Here is a 15,852-nt window from a genome sequence, read left to right as displayed (position 1 = left end):
GGGCGGTGGAACGTCCTGGGAAGGAGTGAAAGCAGCTGGCTGTGACGCCATCCCGAGGGCCTGGGCGTGTCTCGGGCAGGAGGTGGGCCCCTCATTGTGCTGTCACCTCCGGAGCTCCGTGTTCTGGGTTAGTCCCGCCAAGGTCGCGGTTGGAGAAGGTTCGGAGGGATGGTCGGGACGCACAGGATGGCGATTTGATGTTGAAAAACGGCTTCTCCAAAACCCACAGCCATGTCTTCCTGGCTAGGGAGCATCGGCTCTGGTCTAGGCCATTCTTTGGGCCAAGTGGGAGGCAGTTTGGTCTCTCTCACCGGCCATATTTCTAATTTCACCAAGGACAGGTTCATCAAAGGAGGAGAGGAAGTAGTAGAATTACCAACTTCTGGAAGAGGTGAAATTGAACTCCTTCATTTGTTCTACAAATCAGAAAATGAAAGGCTCCAAAACCTATGTACTGATCTTGAAGAGAAACATGAATTATTACAGCAGCAAATGAAACAACAATCAACAAGTTACATAGACAAGCTTCAGCACAAAGAGAGGGAGATCAGCTACCTTAAAGAAAGACAGGCGGAGCTGCAGCACCAGCTACTGAAGCTGCAGTCAGGCCTCTCAGCACCTCGCTGCGTTGCTGTCACCTATACCACATCGTCCACACTCAGCTACGGGGGCAGTCAGCCCACACCAGCATTCAATGAGGAGGACATGGAGACTATTGACTTAAATTGCTCAGACGAAGGAATTAACTGGCAGCCCAGGGAAGTGTCAGGGCCTGATTCTGAGCTTAGCCACTGGATAAACATAGCCGAGAGACCTCAGGCCGAAGGACCACATCATTCTGAACAAAATGAAGTCGGTAACCTTCAGAAGATAATCAAAGATCTTAAACAAAATCAAAAAGAGCAACTTGATAACTGCCAATATGAAATAGCAGCGTTGCAAGATGCATATCAGCTGAAACTGACGGAGGTAACTCGTCAACACCGAGAACGGATTGAGGAGCTTGAACAATTACTGGAGCAAGGTGGTTCAGGAGCCTACCAGGAGCCTAAACTCTCTGAGATGCAAAAGGCCATCGAAATGTTACAGAGAGAAAAAACTGAATGCTCCCAAAAAATCAACGAACTGGAAGATAAACTCAAAGACACCACTCAAAGATTAACTTGTGCCGAACATGAAAAAGAGATTTTGCAGAGAGAACACAAACAGCTGAATGTGGGAAATGGACAAATGGTGCTTGAATATGAGACTTTACGAGTGGAATGTGAGAGGCTGGCATATTGTGCTGATCAACCTGTGGAGCCTGCTGCGGGCCAAGAAACCATGCAGAGTGCAGTGGAGGAGGAAGTGCTCAGGCTCCAGCAGGCACTGGCTGACAGTGAAAGTAAAAACAAAACACTGAATCAGCAGGTAATGTTAATGAAAACTCAGCTATCAAATGGACACAATGAAGGCGATGTTATCATCAATCAACTAAAAGAAGATCTAGATCATGAAAAAAAGCAAGTTTATCAGCTGGAGAAAGACAAAGCTAACATTTCTGAAGAATTGGAGGAGGCGAGAAACAATTTAATTCAGAATGAATGTGAGCTCCGTGCTTTGCATGTAGCCAAGCAGGAGTGTGAAGATAAACTACAAGATTTAGTTGATCAGCTGAATAAAGCGCAGACAAATATTGAAGACATCCAGAAAGAGAATCTGCATCTGAAAAGATGCATTCAGCAAAATGAGGAGGAGCACAGCCAAATGAGAAAACAATTAATGACTACTCAAGACCTTAACAATAATTGCAACAATTTACTGAAAGAAAAGGAAACCCAAGTAAGAAACTTAGAGCAGCAGCTTTCAGAAGCTGAAAAGCATGATGAAAATTTACAGAAAATTGCGTTTGATCTCAGGATAGAAAATGAGAAGTTGATTTTGGCATGTGAACAGGTGAAACAGAAATTAGAAGAGTCTGTTGCTCTAAACCGTCAAGTTTCTTTAGAAAAAGACACGATTCTGGAGACCCTGAGAAGGGAAAAGCACCAGCTAGAAGCTGACTTAGGTGGCGCTGAGAAGAGGCTGTTGGAGGAGGCCAACAAGCACAAGCAGAGCCTGGAGGAGCTGTCCAGCGCACACCAGTTGGATTGTGCTGCCCTTAAGCAGGAACAGGATCGTTTACTGGAGCTGCATCAGCAGAAGGACCTGGAAATAGCGGTTCTGAGAAAGAGCATTGAGCAAACAGACATATGTCATAAACATACCGAGGAGCTTTTGTCCTCTAGTTTAGAAAAGCAGGAGCATTTGACACAAGTGCTAAGTGAGAAGGAAACTTGCATTGAAAATCTTCAAGAAAAAAGTTCAGAGCTGCAGGCGGAATTGGACAGATGTATTGAGACTTCTAAAAAGAATGAAATCTTACAACAGACGGTAGAGGAAAAGCATAGAAGCCTGGGCTGCATGAAACAAGAAAAGAATCATCTCCAGGAGGAGCTGGAGCGGCTCAGGGAGCAGCAGAGTCAGGCTGTGCACGGGGCCAAGCCCGGATTCCCCGTCTGTGTGTCCGAACTAGAGTCAGAGGTGACCCAGCTGACCATTGTCAAGAAACATCTGGAAGAAGAAATTAAAGAACACCTAAAGATCATTGAAGATCAGAAAAGGAGTAAGAGGCAGCTGCTGAAGGCGATGGAGGAGAATAAGCACCAGTATGAGCAAGTGAAAGAAGTGCAAAGGCGGCTGATCTTAGAGAAAGAGGAGGAGATTAAGAACCTGCAGAACACAATTGAACAGATCAAAACCCAGCTGCCCGAGGAAGGACAGCATACCCCCACCAAAAACTGTGATATCTTCCCTGAAGAACAAGTTCAAAATGTTTGCCTTGAAAATGAACATGTAAACCATGAACTCTCTAAAGCAGAAACAGAAGAGTTAGTAAAAGGAATACAAGAGCGAGATTTGGAGATTAAGCTTCTAAATGAAAAGAATCTATCTTTAACTAAACAGATTGACCAACTATCAAATAATGAAGTAGGAAAGATAACCCAAATAATTCAGCAGAAGGATTTGGAAATCCAAGCTCTTCATGTTAAAATATCTTCAACGTCCTACTCCCAGGACATCCTTCAGCAGCAGCTGCAAGCCTACGCTAGGGAGAAAGAGCAGATATTAGCTGTTTTCAGTGCCCAAATGAGGGAAAACGGCCATCTCAAAATGGAGAATCACAAAATGATGGACATAGTGGTTGCCAAAGAGGCAGCGCTAGTTAAACTCCAAGACGAAAATAAACAAATGTCCTTCAGGTTTGAGAACAACCCCCAAGAAATGTTTAGAGAAACGCTTCAGAATCTGTCACGCATCATAAGAGAAAAGGACATTGAGGTAGACGCATTACGGCAAAAATGCGAGACCTTATTGGCTATCCTGCAAACCTCTGGCACCGGGAATGAGGCCGGGGGTGTTAACAGTGATGAGTTAGTAAAGCTCTTACAGGAACGTGAATATTTAAAACAAAAAGTAAGCAAAATGTTGGAGTGGAAAAAGCAAGTTATCACTACCGTCCAGAATATGCACCACGAGTCAGCACATGCCCTAGAAGAGCTGCTTCAGCTCCAAGGTCGAATGTTGGAAAAAAGCAACAATAGCATTCAATTACAAGGGAACTATGATGACCTGATACAGAATTATGATCAACATGAAAACAAACTGAAAAATTTGAGGCGTGACTTGACACAAATGCAGCGTTATTTGGAGCAACTCTGCAATGCCAAAGACCTCTTCATGGGAAAACTTGATAGCCTTTCACCCCCACTGCATACTGGGTCATTGCCTCCTTGTGAGGCAGCAGGGCGTCTTGGAGCCAATGAATCTGATCGAAACAGGGAGACTTCTGCGTTGCTTCAGCAACAGGTAGAAGAGCTAAGAAGATCCCTGGAACAAAGAGACATCAGCATCAGAGCTCTGCAGCAGGATAACCAACACCTGTCTGACTCCATCGCTGCTGCTGCAGAGCTAAAAAAGAAAGAGCACCAGCAGCACAATTCGGAGCTCAGGCAGCTGAAGCAAACATGTGATGTGCTGCAAAACCTTCTCAAGGAGAAAGAGCTCCTGCTCAAGAACCAAAGCGAGCAGCTGCTTTCCTCAAAGGAAAATTTGACCAACAAAGTGAATGAAAATGAAATTTTAAGACAATCAGAAACAGACTTGAAGGAAAGAATACTCATTTTGGAGATGGAAATTTCAAAGTTAAAGGATGAAAACAACAGAAGAGTAGAAGAGATGAGGGAGAAGGAAAATGCATACCAAGCATTACAAGAGAGGAACACACACGAAGTTTGGGCTGCTGCACAGAGAGAGGCCAAACTTAGAGAAAATGTCATGGTTTTAGAACAAAAACTAGTTTCTTCCTTGAATGAGATGGAAACTGCCAGCCATCAAGCCAGCGCGCAAATAGAATCCTTGCAGGCGAAGTTGAACATAGTCTCCAAGCAGAGGGACGAGGCTGCCCAACAGCTCTCTCAGGCTCAGGACCAGGAGAAGCAGTACACTGTGTCCCTGGGCAACCTGCAGATGGTGCGTGAGCACGTCCAGCATAAGGAAAAAGTTATGGATGGTGCTGAAGTGGAAAAACAAGAGCAGCTTGTACACAAATGGAAAGAAAAGGCTCAAGACCTGCCAGTGAAAGTTATTGACTTACAAGAACATTTGGACAAAGCAAACGCCGTACTGGATTCCACATCAAGACTAATGGAACAGTTGGAACACAAAGAAAGAGAAATCCAGGATCTTAAAAATCAAAATGAGCTTCAACAAGAAATGTTGGAGGATGTACAAAAGAAATGGGTAAATTTGGTAGATGGCATGGAGGGCAAAATCGACATAATATTGGTGAGAAACCTTTTTATTAGGCAATTCCACACTCCGAAAAGTCAGCGGCCTGAAGTGCTGCGTTTGATGGGCAGTATTCTGGGCCTGAAAAGAGAAGAGATGGATCAGTTGTTTAAAGAAGACCAAGGCTGTGTTGCAAGATGGGTGAGCGGGTGTCTTGGAGGAGGATCCCAAAATGACCCCAACAAACCTCTCAGACCCAACGAGCAGTCTGTGCCCAACAACTCATTTTTGGAACTTTTTGTAAATTTTTTGCAGAGTCAGTCACACCCATCCACTCCACCACCAAATCTTTGCACAAGTGAGATGAAACCTCTACATTCTACGGGAACAAGAGCAAGCACAGGTGTGCCAGAAACTTTTCAAGATTCAGCCGATTCCAGATCTGGTAGAAGGAAGGATGTGGATGCATTTTCGGCCACCAACTCTGAGGCTGTGCCCCTTATTAGCCCAGCTGGACTTGGCCAGGGCCAACCCGGAAACCTTCTGCTGGAGCCCATTAAGGACTTCGTACCCACATTTACAACACTGCCAGTGCCGCCTAACAACAGCACTGCAGTTGGGATACAAGATCTTTCAAAGAAGTAGAAATCTCTGCCAACAGGAAAGGAAAACCTTCATAGAACTTTTTTTTTTTTTTGCTCTTTTTTGTTTTGTTTTCCTTTGTTCTTTTTTAATTTTTTCCTTTTTGGTTCCTTCTTTTTTTCTTATGTTCTTTATTGTTTGGGTTTTCTTTTCCTTCTTGTTTTAGTATTTTTAGTTTTTAAAAATTTAAAAATTTTTTTCTTTTTAGTTTTTTTCAGCATTTTTGCTTTTATTTGTTTTTTCATTTTTTTCCCTTTTTTGTTCTTTGTTTTAGAGTTTTTTCTTATTTGTTTTAGTTTTTCTGTTTTCTTTGTTATTTAGGTTTTTTGTTCATTTTGTTTTTTTAGGTTGTTTTCTTATTCTTTTTTGTTCTTTTTCTGTTTTAGGTTTTAATCTTATTTGTTTCAGTTTTTGTATTTGATTTTTAGGTGTTTTTGTTGTATTCTGTTTTTTCAGTTTTTTCCTATTTTTTGTTTTCATTTTTTTCTTTTTCTGTTTTCCAGTTTTTTCTGTTCTTTTTGTGTTTTAGGTTTTTCTTAAGTTAATTTATTGTTTCCTTTTTACTCTTTCTTTTTTGTTCTTTTTAGTTTTTAGATTTTTTTTGTTCTTTTTTGTTTTAATTTTTTGTTTTTTGGTTTTTCTTTTTGTTACGTTCTTATTCTTTTTTGGTTTAGGTTTTGCGTTTTTCTTTGCTTTTTAGTTCTTTGTGTTTTAGGTTTTAATGTTATTTGTTTCAGTTTTTTGTTGGTTTCTTAATTTTTCTTTTCTTGTTCTTTTTAGTTTTTTAGGTTTTTTCCTTTTTGTTTTAGTTATTTTTCCTTTTTGCTCAATTTTTTCTTTTTTGCTTGTTTCTTCATTTTTTCTTTTTTGGTTCTTTTTTGTTTTAGGGGATTGTTTTTGTTTTTTGTTCTTTTTTCTTCTTTTTTGGGGTTTTTTGTTCTATGTTTTTTCTTTCTTTCTTTGTTTCTTTTTGTTTGTTTCTTTGTTTATATCATAGCACTCTAAAGAAGGTTTGTTAATCCTGTATGAGGTCCCATGTCACCAAGTACACTACAAGACGTTCATGTATTCACCATTTACAACGTAGCACTGTTAAGGTTTGTTAACACTATGCGAGGTCCCCTGACACCAAAGTGCCCTGCAAGATGTTCATGTATTCACCATTTACAACGTAGCACTGTTAAGAAGGTTTGTTATTACTTTGCGATGTCCTATGTCACCAAGTGCCCTGCAAGATGCTCATGTATTTTCCATTGTCAAACTCCATGTATAATAAAAACGTCCTAAATGCTTTCCACAGTTGCCATCATTCCTGATTTGATCTAATTTAAGCTAGAAATATTTACGTTTTATGTTAATTTACAAACATTGTATAAGGTCAAAAAGCTGGTAGCTGTGTAGCAGCTTTTTATTTCCCCTCTCTCAAGCTTGTTGAAATATGAGAAATGTCATGACCTGTTGCAGGTCAGAGAGACATTAATAGCAGCAGTGGCTCCCATGCACAGTGTGGGCACAGAGTGGAGGCACTGTGTGTGACAGGCTTATAGCTCGGGTGTCCCGGGAGGCTCTGGTGCCCGAGAAGGAGTGTACACTTGGTTCTGAGCATTCAGAAAGACCAACACCAGCTCCAGCAGCGAATGTGCCCATTGCAGCCTCCCTGTGCTGGCTCTTGGTGATCAGCACAAGCCCTCAGCTTGGTCCCTGCTGAGCCCCTGACAGCCACTAAGTCTTCTCAGCAGGTTTCACCCAGCAAGTTCCCCTGGTGTGGCTGCACCACTTCATGTGAATGACTCTGGTGTCTGTCCAAAGCCACATGTCTCCTGGCACAGCCAGGCAGAGCTTTCAGCCCAGCATTGGGCTGTGCAGCCACACCCATGCACCTGCAGTGAGCAGTGGCACTGGAAGCCCATGGAGCTGCTCTCTGCCTCTGCCTCAGATGCTGCTACCAAGGGAGGGAGAGGACCCAGGGGAGTTCCTCCTCAACAGGGGCTTCCTGAGGATGACCCATCACCGCGCCAGGTGTTCAGAACTTAAAGAGTAAGAATATACTTCTTAAATTGTGCATGAGCCAGATATAAAAAAATCCTGACTTGAAGCTTAGCTGTATCAAGATGCTCCTATTTGTGTTGGTTGTTGAGGCTGTGCATTGAAAGACACTTCTTGCATATCTTGTGAATTTCAGTATGCCTTTAAAACAGCAACATTTTGTGAGCAAGGAAAGGTGAAAACAAGACTAAATGTGTAAACAGCCCAGCTGCGACCGACTCAGTGTGGCTGGCTGTACACTTTGCTAACGGGATATTTCTCATGTATTGACATTGGCTAAAACCTCTGTCAGCCATCCCTGCATAGCCTTGTGGGGAAGCTGGCATGCAGATCCTGGGACAGAACTGTTGAGCTGCCCCTTAGCTCACACGGGGTGATATGCTTTGAAACCCACCAGGTGGAAGGCACCGTGGATCACCGTGGCAGGTGACACACCGAGCCTCCTGGATGTTCCAGCCCCACAGCACGGTGCACTGAAGAAGAGAAAAGTAAGGAAAAACCAAACCCCAAATAGGGAAGAAATAAAATTCAGAGAGGAAATATGCAAAATAGAAATAAAAACCTGTGATAAAAATCAGTGACCTTAGGGCCTGGCAGCATGGCCTAGCGGCTCAAGTCTTCGCCTTGAACATGCCAGGATCCCTTATGGTCACCGGTTCTAGTTCTGGCAGCTACCCTTGCCATCCAGCTCCATGCTTGTGGTCATGGGAAAGCAGTCGAGGAAGGCCGAAGGCCTTGGAACCCTGCACCTGTGCGGGATACCTGGAAGAAATTCCTGGATCCTGGCTTCAGATTGGCTCAGCTCCAGTCATTGCTGTCACTTGGGGAGTGAATCATCGAATGGAAGATCTTCCTCTGTCTCTCTCCTCCTCTCTGTATATCTGACTTTCCAATAAATACATAAATCTTAAAAAAAAAAATCAGTGAACTTAGTAGGTCACTTTAAACAGCAAAAGTAAAAATAAACCATTGCTTCCAGCAATCCGGAAAAAGCAGAGAAGACATCAATTAATAAGGTCAGAGATGAAAATGAAGCAGTTCCAACTGATACCATAAAATACAAATAACAATCATGAATTATTACACATAGTTAAATGCCAACAAATAGGAAGAACTAAAATAAGTTGATTGACTTATGGATAGATATAATTTACCAAAATTGAGGCACAAAAACTTAGAAAACCTTAATAGAACAAAGATAGAGACAGCACTGAACAGCATCCCAACAAAGAAAAGCTGCCGACTTTAGCATTTACAGATGAATTCTACCAAACTTTCTAGTAATAACTAACCCCAATCCATCTTTAATTGTGTAAGAAAGTTACAAGGATACAATCCTTCTAAACACATTTTTGAGGCCAGAATAACCTCAATTCAAAAACCAGAGAAAGATGCAACAAGAGAGAGAGCAAACAGGACAACCAGTCACATATTCCTGGTGAACAAAGATGTAAAAATCCTTAGCAAAAGAACAACAAGTAAAATCCAACAAGGCATCAAAATAGGGCCCACTTGGGCGAACTGGGTGTCATCGTTGTAGGGAAAGCAATGGTTTTACCATAGAGAAATCAATGAATGTTATCTATTTCATTTTTAGAAATAGTAGAAATCTATGATTATTTCAATAGCTGTAGAGAAAGGATATAGAATTGACATCCCTTCCTGATAAGGAAAGAAAACTCCCTTAAAAATTGGGTGTGGGGCCCGGCACGGTGGCGCAAGTGGTTAAAGGTCCTCACCTTGCACGCCCCAGCATCCCATATGGGCGCTGGTTCTAATCCCGGCAGCCCCGCTTCCCTTCCAGCTTTCTGCCTGTGGCCTGGGAAAGCAGTCCAGGACGGCCCAAAGCTTTGGGAACCTGCACCCGCGTGGGAGACCCGGAAGAGGCTCCTGGCTTCGGATCGGCATAGTATCGGCCCGTTGCGCTCACTTGGGGAGTGAGTCATCGGACAGAAGATCTTTCTCTCTGTCTCTCCTCTCTGTATATCCGCCTTTCCAATAAAAACATAATAAAAATAAATCTTTAAAAAAAAAATTGGGTGTGGAAGGAGCAAGCAATCCACCAACAAACAATCACAAAACAATGGAGACAATGTATGGCCAACACAGAAAGCATCATGTGGGAAGCAGAAACGCCAGGAGCAATTCCTCCAAGCTCTGGAACCGCAAAGGGATGCCTCGTGTCACCACCACTATTCCATCTGGTTTTGTCAGGTTGAACCAGAACTATTGGGCAATAAAGAGGAATCCAAAATACATGAAAAAACATGAAAAGATAAAGTAAAATGGTCCCTGTTTCAAGATGGGAGGCCAAAAGACTCCGCTGACAGGATAATAGACTCACAAGAGAATTGGACTCAAGAAGACACATATCACATGCCTTATTTGATATGTAATAGCTGATATGCAAACTATAAAAAATCAGTGTATACAAGTGCAACTGACAGCTTGAGATTTGGTCATTATTTATAACCCTCATCTAGTTCCCTGCTCAATAATAGTAATTAAGTTTTTCTTTTTGCTTGCTGAACTCTATGTAGTGGAGCATTGAGCATACGATAATGTAAGTTGAAAATGTTATCATAAAATTTTAAAAAGAAAGGAAGAAAGTGTAAAGGAAGGAGAGAAGGAAGTATCATTACAATGTCAGAACTGTACATATGAACCTCAGGAAATCTATTCTCTCTGAGTCAACAAATTCAGTGGTCCAATGTTTCAGGGTAGTAAGGCTACAGATGAATTGAACAACTAAATGGTTCTATTTATTCAGTTCTGGGAATTTTATATAGATATATATGTATATATATATATGTGTGTGTAACTATAAATTATAAACTACAAAAAGGAATGCTATAAACACTCATTTTTCAAAGGATAAAATGTAAGTACTCAACTTATATACGAAAAAAATCCTAAGAATCACTGGCCCCTCAGGCAACTGAAGATAAATACCACAGTAACATCTCACCTCATGCAGCTTAAAACAGCCACCATACAAAAACCAAGGAAACCATAAATACTAGTGAGGATTACGGTAAAAAACTTGCCCTGACACCCTGTTGCTGGGAGTGCAGACTAAATCACGGGGGAAAGCAGAAAAGCAAAAATCAGACTGTCACATGACCTACCTAGAAATTTCACTCCTGGGGATCCACTCAAAGGAAATGAACCCACTACAAGCATAGCCCTCACGATTATAACAGTGTTATAGGAATCAACCTAGGTGCCCATTACCTGGTGACTGGATAAACAAAACATACACATGTACATATTTAACGGTATGCTTGTACAAATTATATAACATATACAAATCCTACATATACATATATATTTACACAAAACCAAATATGACAGATATTACTTAACCATAAAAAAGAACAAAATCCTGGCCTTTGTGACAAAAGGACTCAACTGGACTAAGTACAATAAGATGGACTCCCAACAATAAGTATCACCTCTTTTGTTTATAGTCACTGCTATGGAGTATAAGAGTGTGCTATCACATCATTTGGTCTGTAGTTACACAGAGTGTTGCAGTGATTCATACCTGTGAACGACAATATTTTCTTATTTCACATTGAAGAAATAGAGAGTGAGGGCATAGTGAAGACCTTTGGGTCCAGGTAACACCTTAGTGTGAATTGCACAGTTGGTTGTGACAGTGTGACACCGTTGGGTCAAATGACAGAAAAGAAAACTCAACCATCTGTACTCACATGCATTTACTGATATGTGTGCCGTATTGCAGTATTTTTAAAGTAACTAAATGTATTGAAAGAAGCAAAAGAGAGATGATATGCTGCCTACAAAGGAAATATAACTTGAGTAATGTATGATTTATCATCAGAAACCATGGAGATCAGAAAGAAATGCCATACTTTTCTCTTTTTTTAATATTTATTTCTTTTCTTGGAAAGGCAGATATAGAGAGAGCAGGAAAGACAGAGAGGAAGATCTTCCATCCATTGATTCACTCCCCAAATGGCCACAAAGGCTGGTGCTGCCCCAGAAGCCAGGAGCCAGGAACTTCTTTCCGGGTCTCCCACGCGGGTGCAGAGTCCCAAGACTTTGGGCTTTCCTCGCCTGCTTTTCAGGCCACAGGCAGGGAGCTGGATGGGAAGTGGAGCTGCCGCAATGAAAACTGGCGCCTAGATGGGATCCTGGCACGTTCAAGGTGAGGACCTTAACCATTATGCTATCACGCCAGGCCCAGCATGAAGTTTTTCTCCAAACTTGTATCATTGAGGCAGGAGCCAGTTCTTCACTCCCTCAAAACAGATAACGTCTGCATGATCCCATTACTTTACTCACTAGGGAAAAAATAACATCCTAATAATATATCAGGCAGTTGATAGGAGAGTTGGAGAAAGGGTTTTTTCTAGAGACATCTTTGTATCCACCCTAACCCTTCGAAGAGTTTGATGTAAATTTCAATCAAAGTTATTATAAAATTTCCCAAATCCCGTGATCCCGTGTTGATCTCTTTAGAGGGTTTTGCTCATTTTTTTCTCATGATTAAACCTCTAACCTCTAAGATGGACAGCAGCAAAATCACCCTTGCTGAAACGTAGTAAGAAATTAATAACATGATGCTATAAGGTTATGACAAAGCAAAATTATCTTGAAAAAATTCAAACCCCCCTCCAAAAAAAAGACTGTAGTGTCAAGAAAATTAACTGCGACTCTCTTTCGTAAGGGTAAACTGACCTCAGACAATTCAGTCTCAGAATAGTAACCAGGGAAAAACTGACCGAGGGCTCAGTGATGCGTGTCGTGTAGACAGCTAGCTCCCCATGAGCTTCAGGGAAAAAGGAAAAGCAGAGAAGGGAGCAATTAATTTATAAAATACTAACTCCTCACAAAAACACAATGACAATGAACCATGTAGAACACATGCCATTTACAAATTACTTTACATACAGCAAATAAAACATGGACGATTTAAGTAATTTCAGCATACACCCCACAAAATATTAGCAAAAATATATTTGTAAAGCCTTCACAAGGGTTGAGAATAAAATTTAAGCAATGATATGACCTGATGGCGTTGAAGAACAGATGGGAAGAAGTCGAGAAGGTTCACAAGGCTGAGAAGATCAGAGAAGGCAAACGTTCTGACTCGCCGAAGTTATGAAGCCTTCTCACTAGGTGAGACCATGACCTCCTCCAGCAACAATATTTTTTTGAGAGAAGATATAAGCAGAAGCATCAGCAGATTTCTTCTCTTATTTATTTCGTTTCTCTAGTGCAGCATTTCAGTATTTCATGACTGTCTATTCATGCCCCAGTGGTGAAGGTCAAAGTCATACGTTACACAGTTCGATGCAACAAGCACGAGGCACCCTGGAGTGGACAGAAGGACCTGAACGGAGAGCATGGCTGATGCACACTCACAGCCTGCAGATGAGCACCAGCGTGGGGGATGCACGCTCAGGTGATGTGAGCCTCAATGCAGAAAAATTCAGCAGAGGCTGGGTGAGGCAGGTGCTGCAGGAATAAGAGGACACATCAACTTTCGTTTCTGCTGGCAGATGGTGTTGATATGTTCAATCCTTCTTCAGAGACAGATGTGAAAATCCTTGTGCCATGGGGCTGTCAGTTGCCGCTGGTCTTGATTGTAAGGGAATCAGCTATGTAGAATAGAAGAGGATAAAATGCATGTCTGGAGGGATCAGGATGGGCAAGGGAGGCTGTGGACAGGCTTCTGAGGTTCTGCAGCATTCTGAAACATTAAACACCAAACAAGATTTAACTCAGGTCTTGAACTACCGTGACCCATGTTTACTTGGTATCACAAAGTTGTAACTCCTGACGTGATGTTGCATACTGATACTTCTCCCATGTCCTATAAGTAGATGAACTTGACAGTTTGCATTCCATCACTCTTTAAGACAAATGTTAGGAACAACGTGAAACAAGTTTTAAAAAATCAACATATAGTAGTACAACAAAGAAGAAAGAACATGCTTGATGTGGAGAATTAAATATGAACAATTTGACATATAGCATTCGATACATTTTAACAGTCTTTGGTTCTAAGACTCATGATAATCTAGGATAAATGAAATCAAAATTAACCAACATAACAGACACTGGAACAATAACACACGAACTTGTGAATTTTCATTTCTAAAAAAGATTTACTTATTTTGCTTTAAAGTCAATGTTACGGAGAGAAAGGGGAGAGACAGGGAGATGTTCCCTCTGCTAGTTCACTCCCCAGATGGCTGTAACTGCTAGAGCTGAGACATCCCAAGGCTGTGAGGCAGGAGCTTCTTCTGGATCTCTAATATGGGTGTAGGGGCCCAAGGTCTTGGGCCAGCCTCTGCTACTTTCCCAGGCCACTGGCAGGTAGTGGGACAGGAAGTGGAGTAGTCAGGCCTAGAACTGGTTCGCACTGGGCTGCTGATGCTGCAGTCAGAGGATCAGCCTGCTACGCCACAATACAAGCCCATAAACTATTCATTTTTAAACTAAAATTTCTGTATAAGAGGAGTTTCATAATAGAAAACACTCTGTCCTACCAAAGGTTAGGACGTGTTATGGAGATATGCATTTATTGATCGTCCCAGAATGAAATTGCATTGGAATAGATTGTTCTATTTTCCTTATTCTTACACACCCACACCAAGAATCTCAAGTAAATTTTGAGGCAATTTAAGATAGCGTAGATGTGCATGTTAAGTTTAATGCTGCGTATTCACATGTACAATTCCCTGCCACCCACAGCATAGTTGCCATCATCACAGTGGTGTTTGTGAGTTTCTGCTTGTTATAAACACACGGTTGGTTTTCACCAGTTTATACCAATCCAAGAATTCATGTGGCTTGGCAGTTACCTCTCAAACATCAAATGGCTAGTAAGCAATCCTTCCAAGTTGTGTTTGTTTGAAGATGTAGAAAGATAAGGCAACGATTGCCTTGTAAATGTTAAACTTTCCAGTGCAGGACATGTTATTTAGTGAATTGGGCTCACCTAAATCTTAAGAAATGAAATGGAATAAAATTATAGCAAGGTGGGATTCATTTAGATTTTATTTAATATGACATCTTCCCAATATTTTCATCCCTTACCTAGAGAAATTAAACAAGCACAACTGAGTTAGAACTTAGTACGTCCCCTGTAGGGAAGGCTAAAGAATCTTCATGTTGCACTCACATTCTGCAGTTTAAAACATGGATTATTTTGTGCTGTTACAAATGTATCATGGTCTGCTTCATGAATCTATTCCGAGCTGCGCTTCCAAACTGGGTAATGCTGAGGAAACACGGTTTGTGGTGACCAATGAATATCGTTGTAATGGTGTTATCGATTGTCAATTGTGCTGACAGTGGAAAGCCTCAGAATGTGAATTTTCTGGAAGAAAAAGAGCGGAGTTACTGAGCTGGCACGTGGGTCCTGGTAAGCGACACGCTGCTCAGCCACATTCACTAGTTTGGGGATGAAGATGATCTTACTCTTCCTCTTCCTTAGCACAAGCCAAGGGACGAGGAGGGCCAAGGAGTTCAGGCTCTTACTGAGGTCAAGCAACCATGGTGCGTCTTAGGTTTGCTTCTTCTGTATTCCACTACGTTTTTCTTATTCTTCCTCTTTTTCTCTATTGAATTTGAGCCTCACTGACTAGCTGTGAATGGAATTATATAACACACAAATTAAAGGAAGATGTGACTTGGATTTCTTCTTTCAAGCATGGGCAAATAGAATGTCCTTGTTTTTATGCGAATTGTTGGTCAGTTACTAATCCAGAGAAAACTTGTAAAATTTCAAAAAGATATACGTGCAACCTACTGGAAATTTTGTTGCTCCCTGTGTCCTGTCAAAAGCAGCAGGGTGGATGAAAAGAAAATGCATCAAAAGTGACCTTTCTGTCTGCTTCCTGCCTGGGGAGTATAAGACACTGGAATTGCTACCGAACTGTTCTGTTCTATAATTTTACATAGGATTTTTAGAGCTGGATGTAAATTCATTCTGTTTTCCCTGTAACATTTTAAGGAAATATAACCTCTTGCTCACACATTTCAGAGATCTAGGCTCTGTGGTATGGCACATGACTTAACAATATAGCTATATACCAGAGGTGAATTTGACAATGTTTCACCCTTGTAATGGCCCAACCCGAGGTGATAGAGTAGGAAAAAAACAAAAGCAAAAACAAAAAAACAAAAAGCAGTGCAAAGGAAAGAAAAGTTATGGGACAGACAGCAATGTTGTATGATCCCCTGTCTTTGTTCATATTCAGGAGCATCTTTTGGTTATTCACCATTCCTGTTGATTCTGTGTTAATTAACTTAATCTGACTTGTTGCTTTTTGGGCAAGTTTGCTATAAATACATAGAGTCATGGAGATATGGAAC

General features: G+C 41.4%; 1 protein-coding gene across 1 annotated transcript; it reads left to right on the top strand.

Annotated features, from left to right (window-relative positions):
* The first annotated feature begins 231 nt into the window (after nt 1-231).
* On the top strand, nt 232-5,454 carry LOC121165384 (thyroid receptor-interacting protein 11-like). The gene has a single exon (XM_040994104.1). The coding sequence runs from the start codon at nt 232-234 to the stop codon at nt 5,452-5,454; it is 5,223 nt and encodes a 1,740-aa protein (XP_040850038.1).
* Nucleotides 5,455-15,852: the final 10,398 nt, after the last annotated feature.

Source organism: Ochotona curzoniae, unplaced genomic scaffold (assembly GCF_017591425.1).
Source record: "Ochotona curzoniae isolate NIBS_2020 unplaced genomic scaffold, NIBS_Ocur_1.0 contig_883, whole genome shotgun sequence".
NCBI classification, from domain to species: domain Eukaryota; kingdom Metazoa; phylum Chordata; class Mammalia; order Lagomorpha; family Ochotonidae; genus Ochotona; species Ochotona curzoniae.
This window is presented reverse-complemented; position numbering and strand designations above follow the sequence as displayed.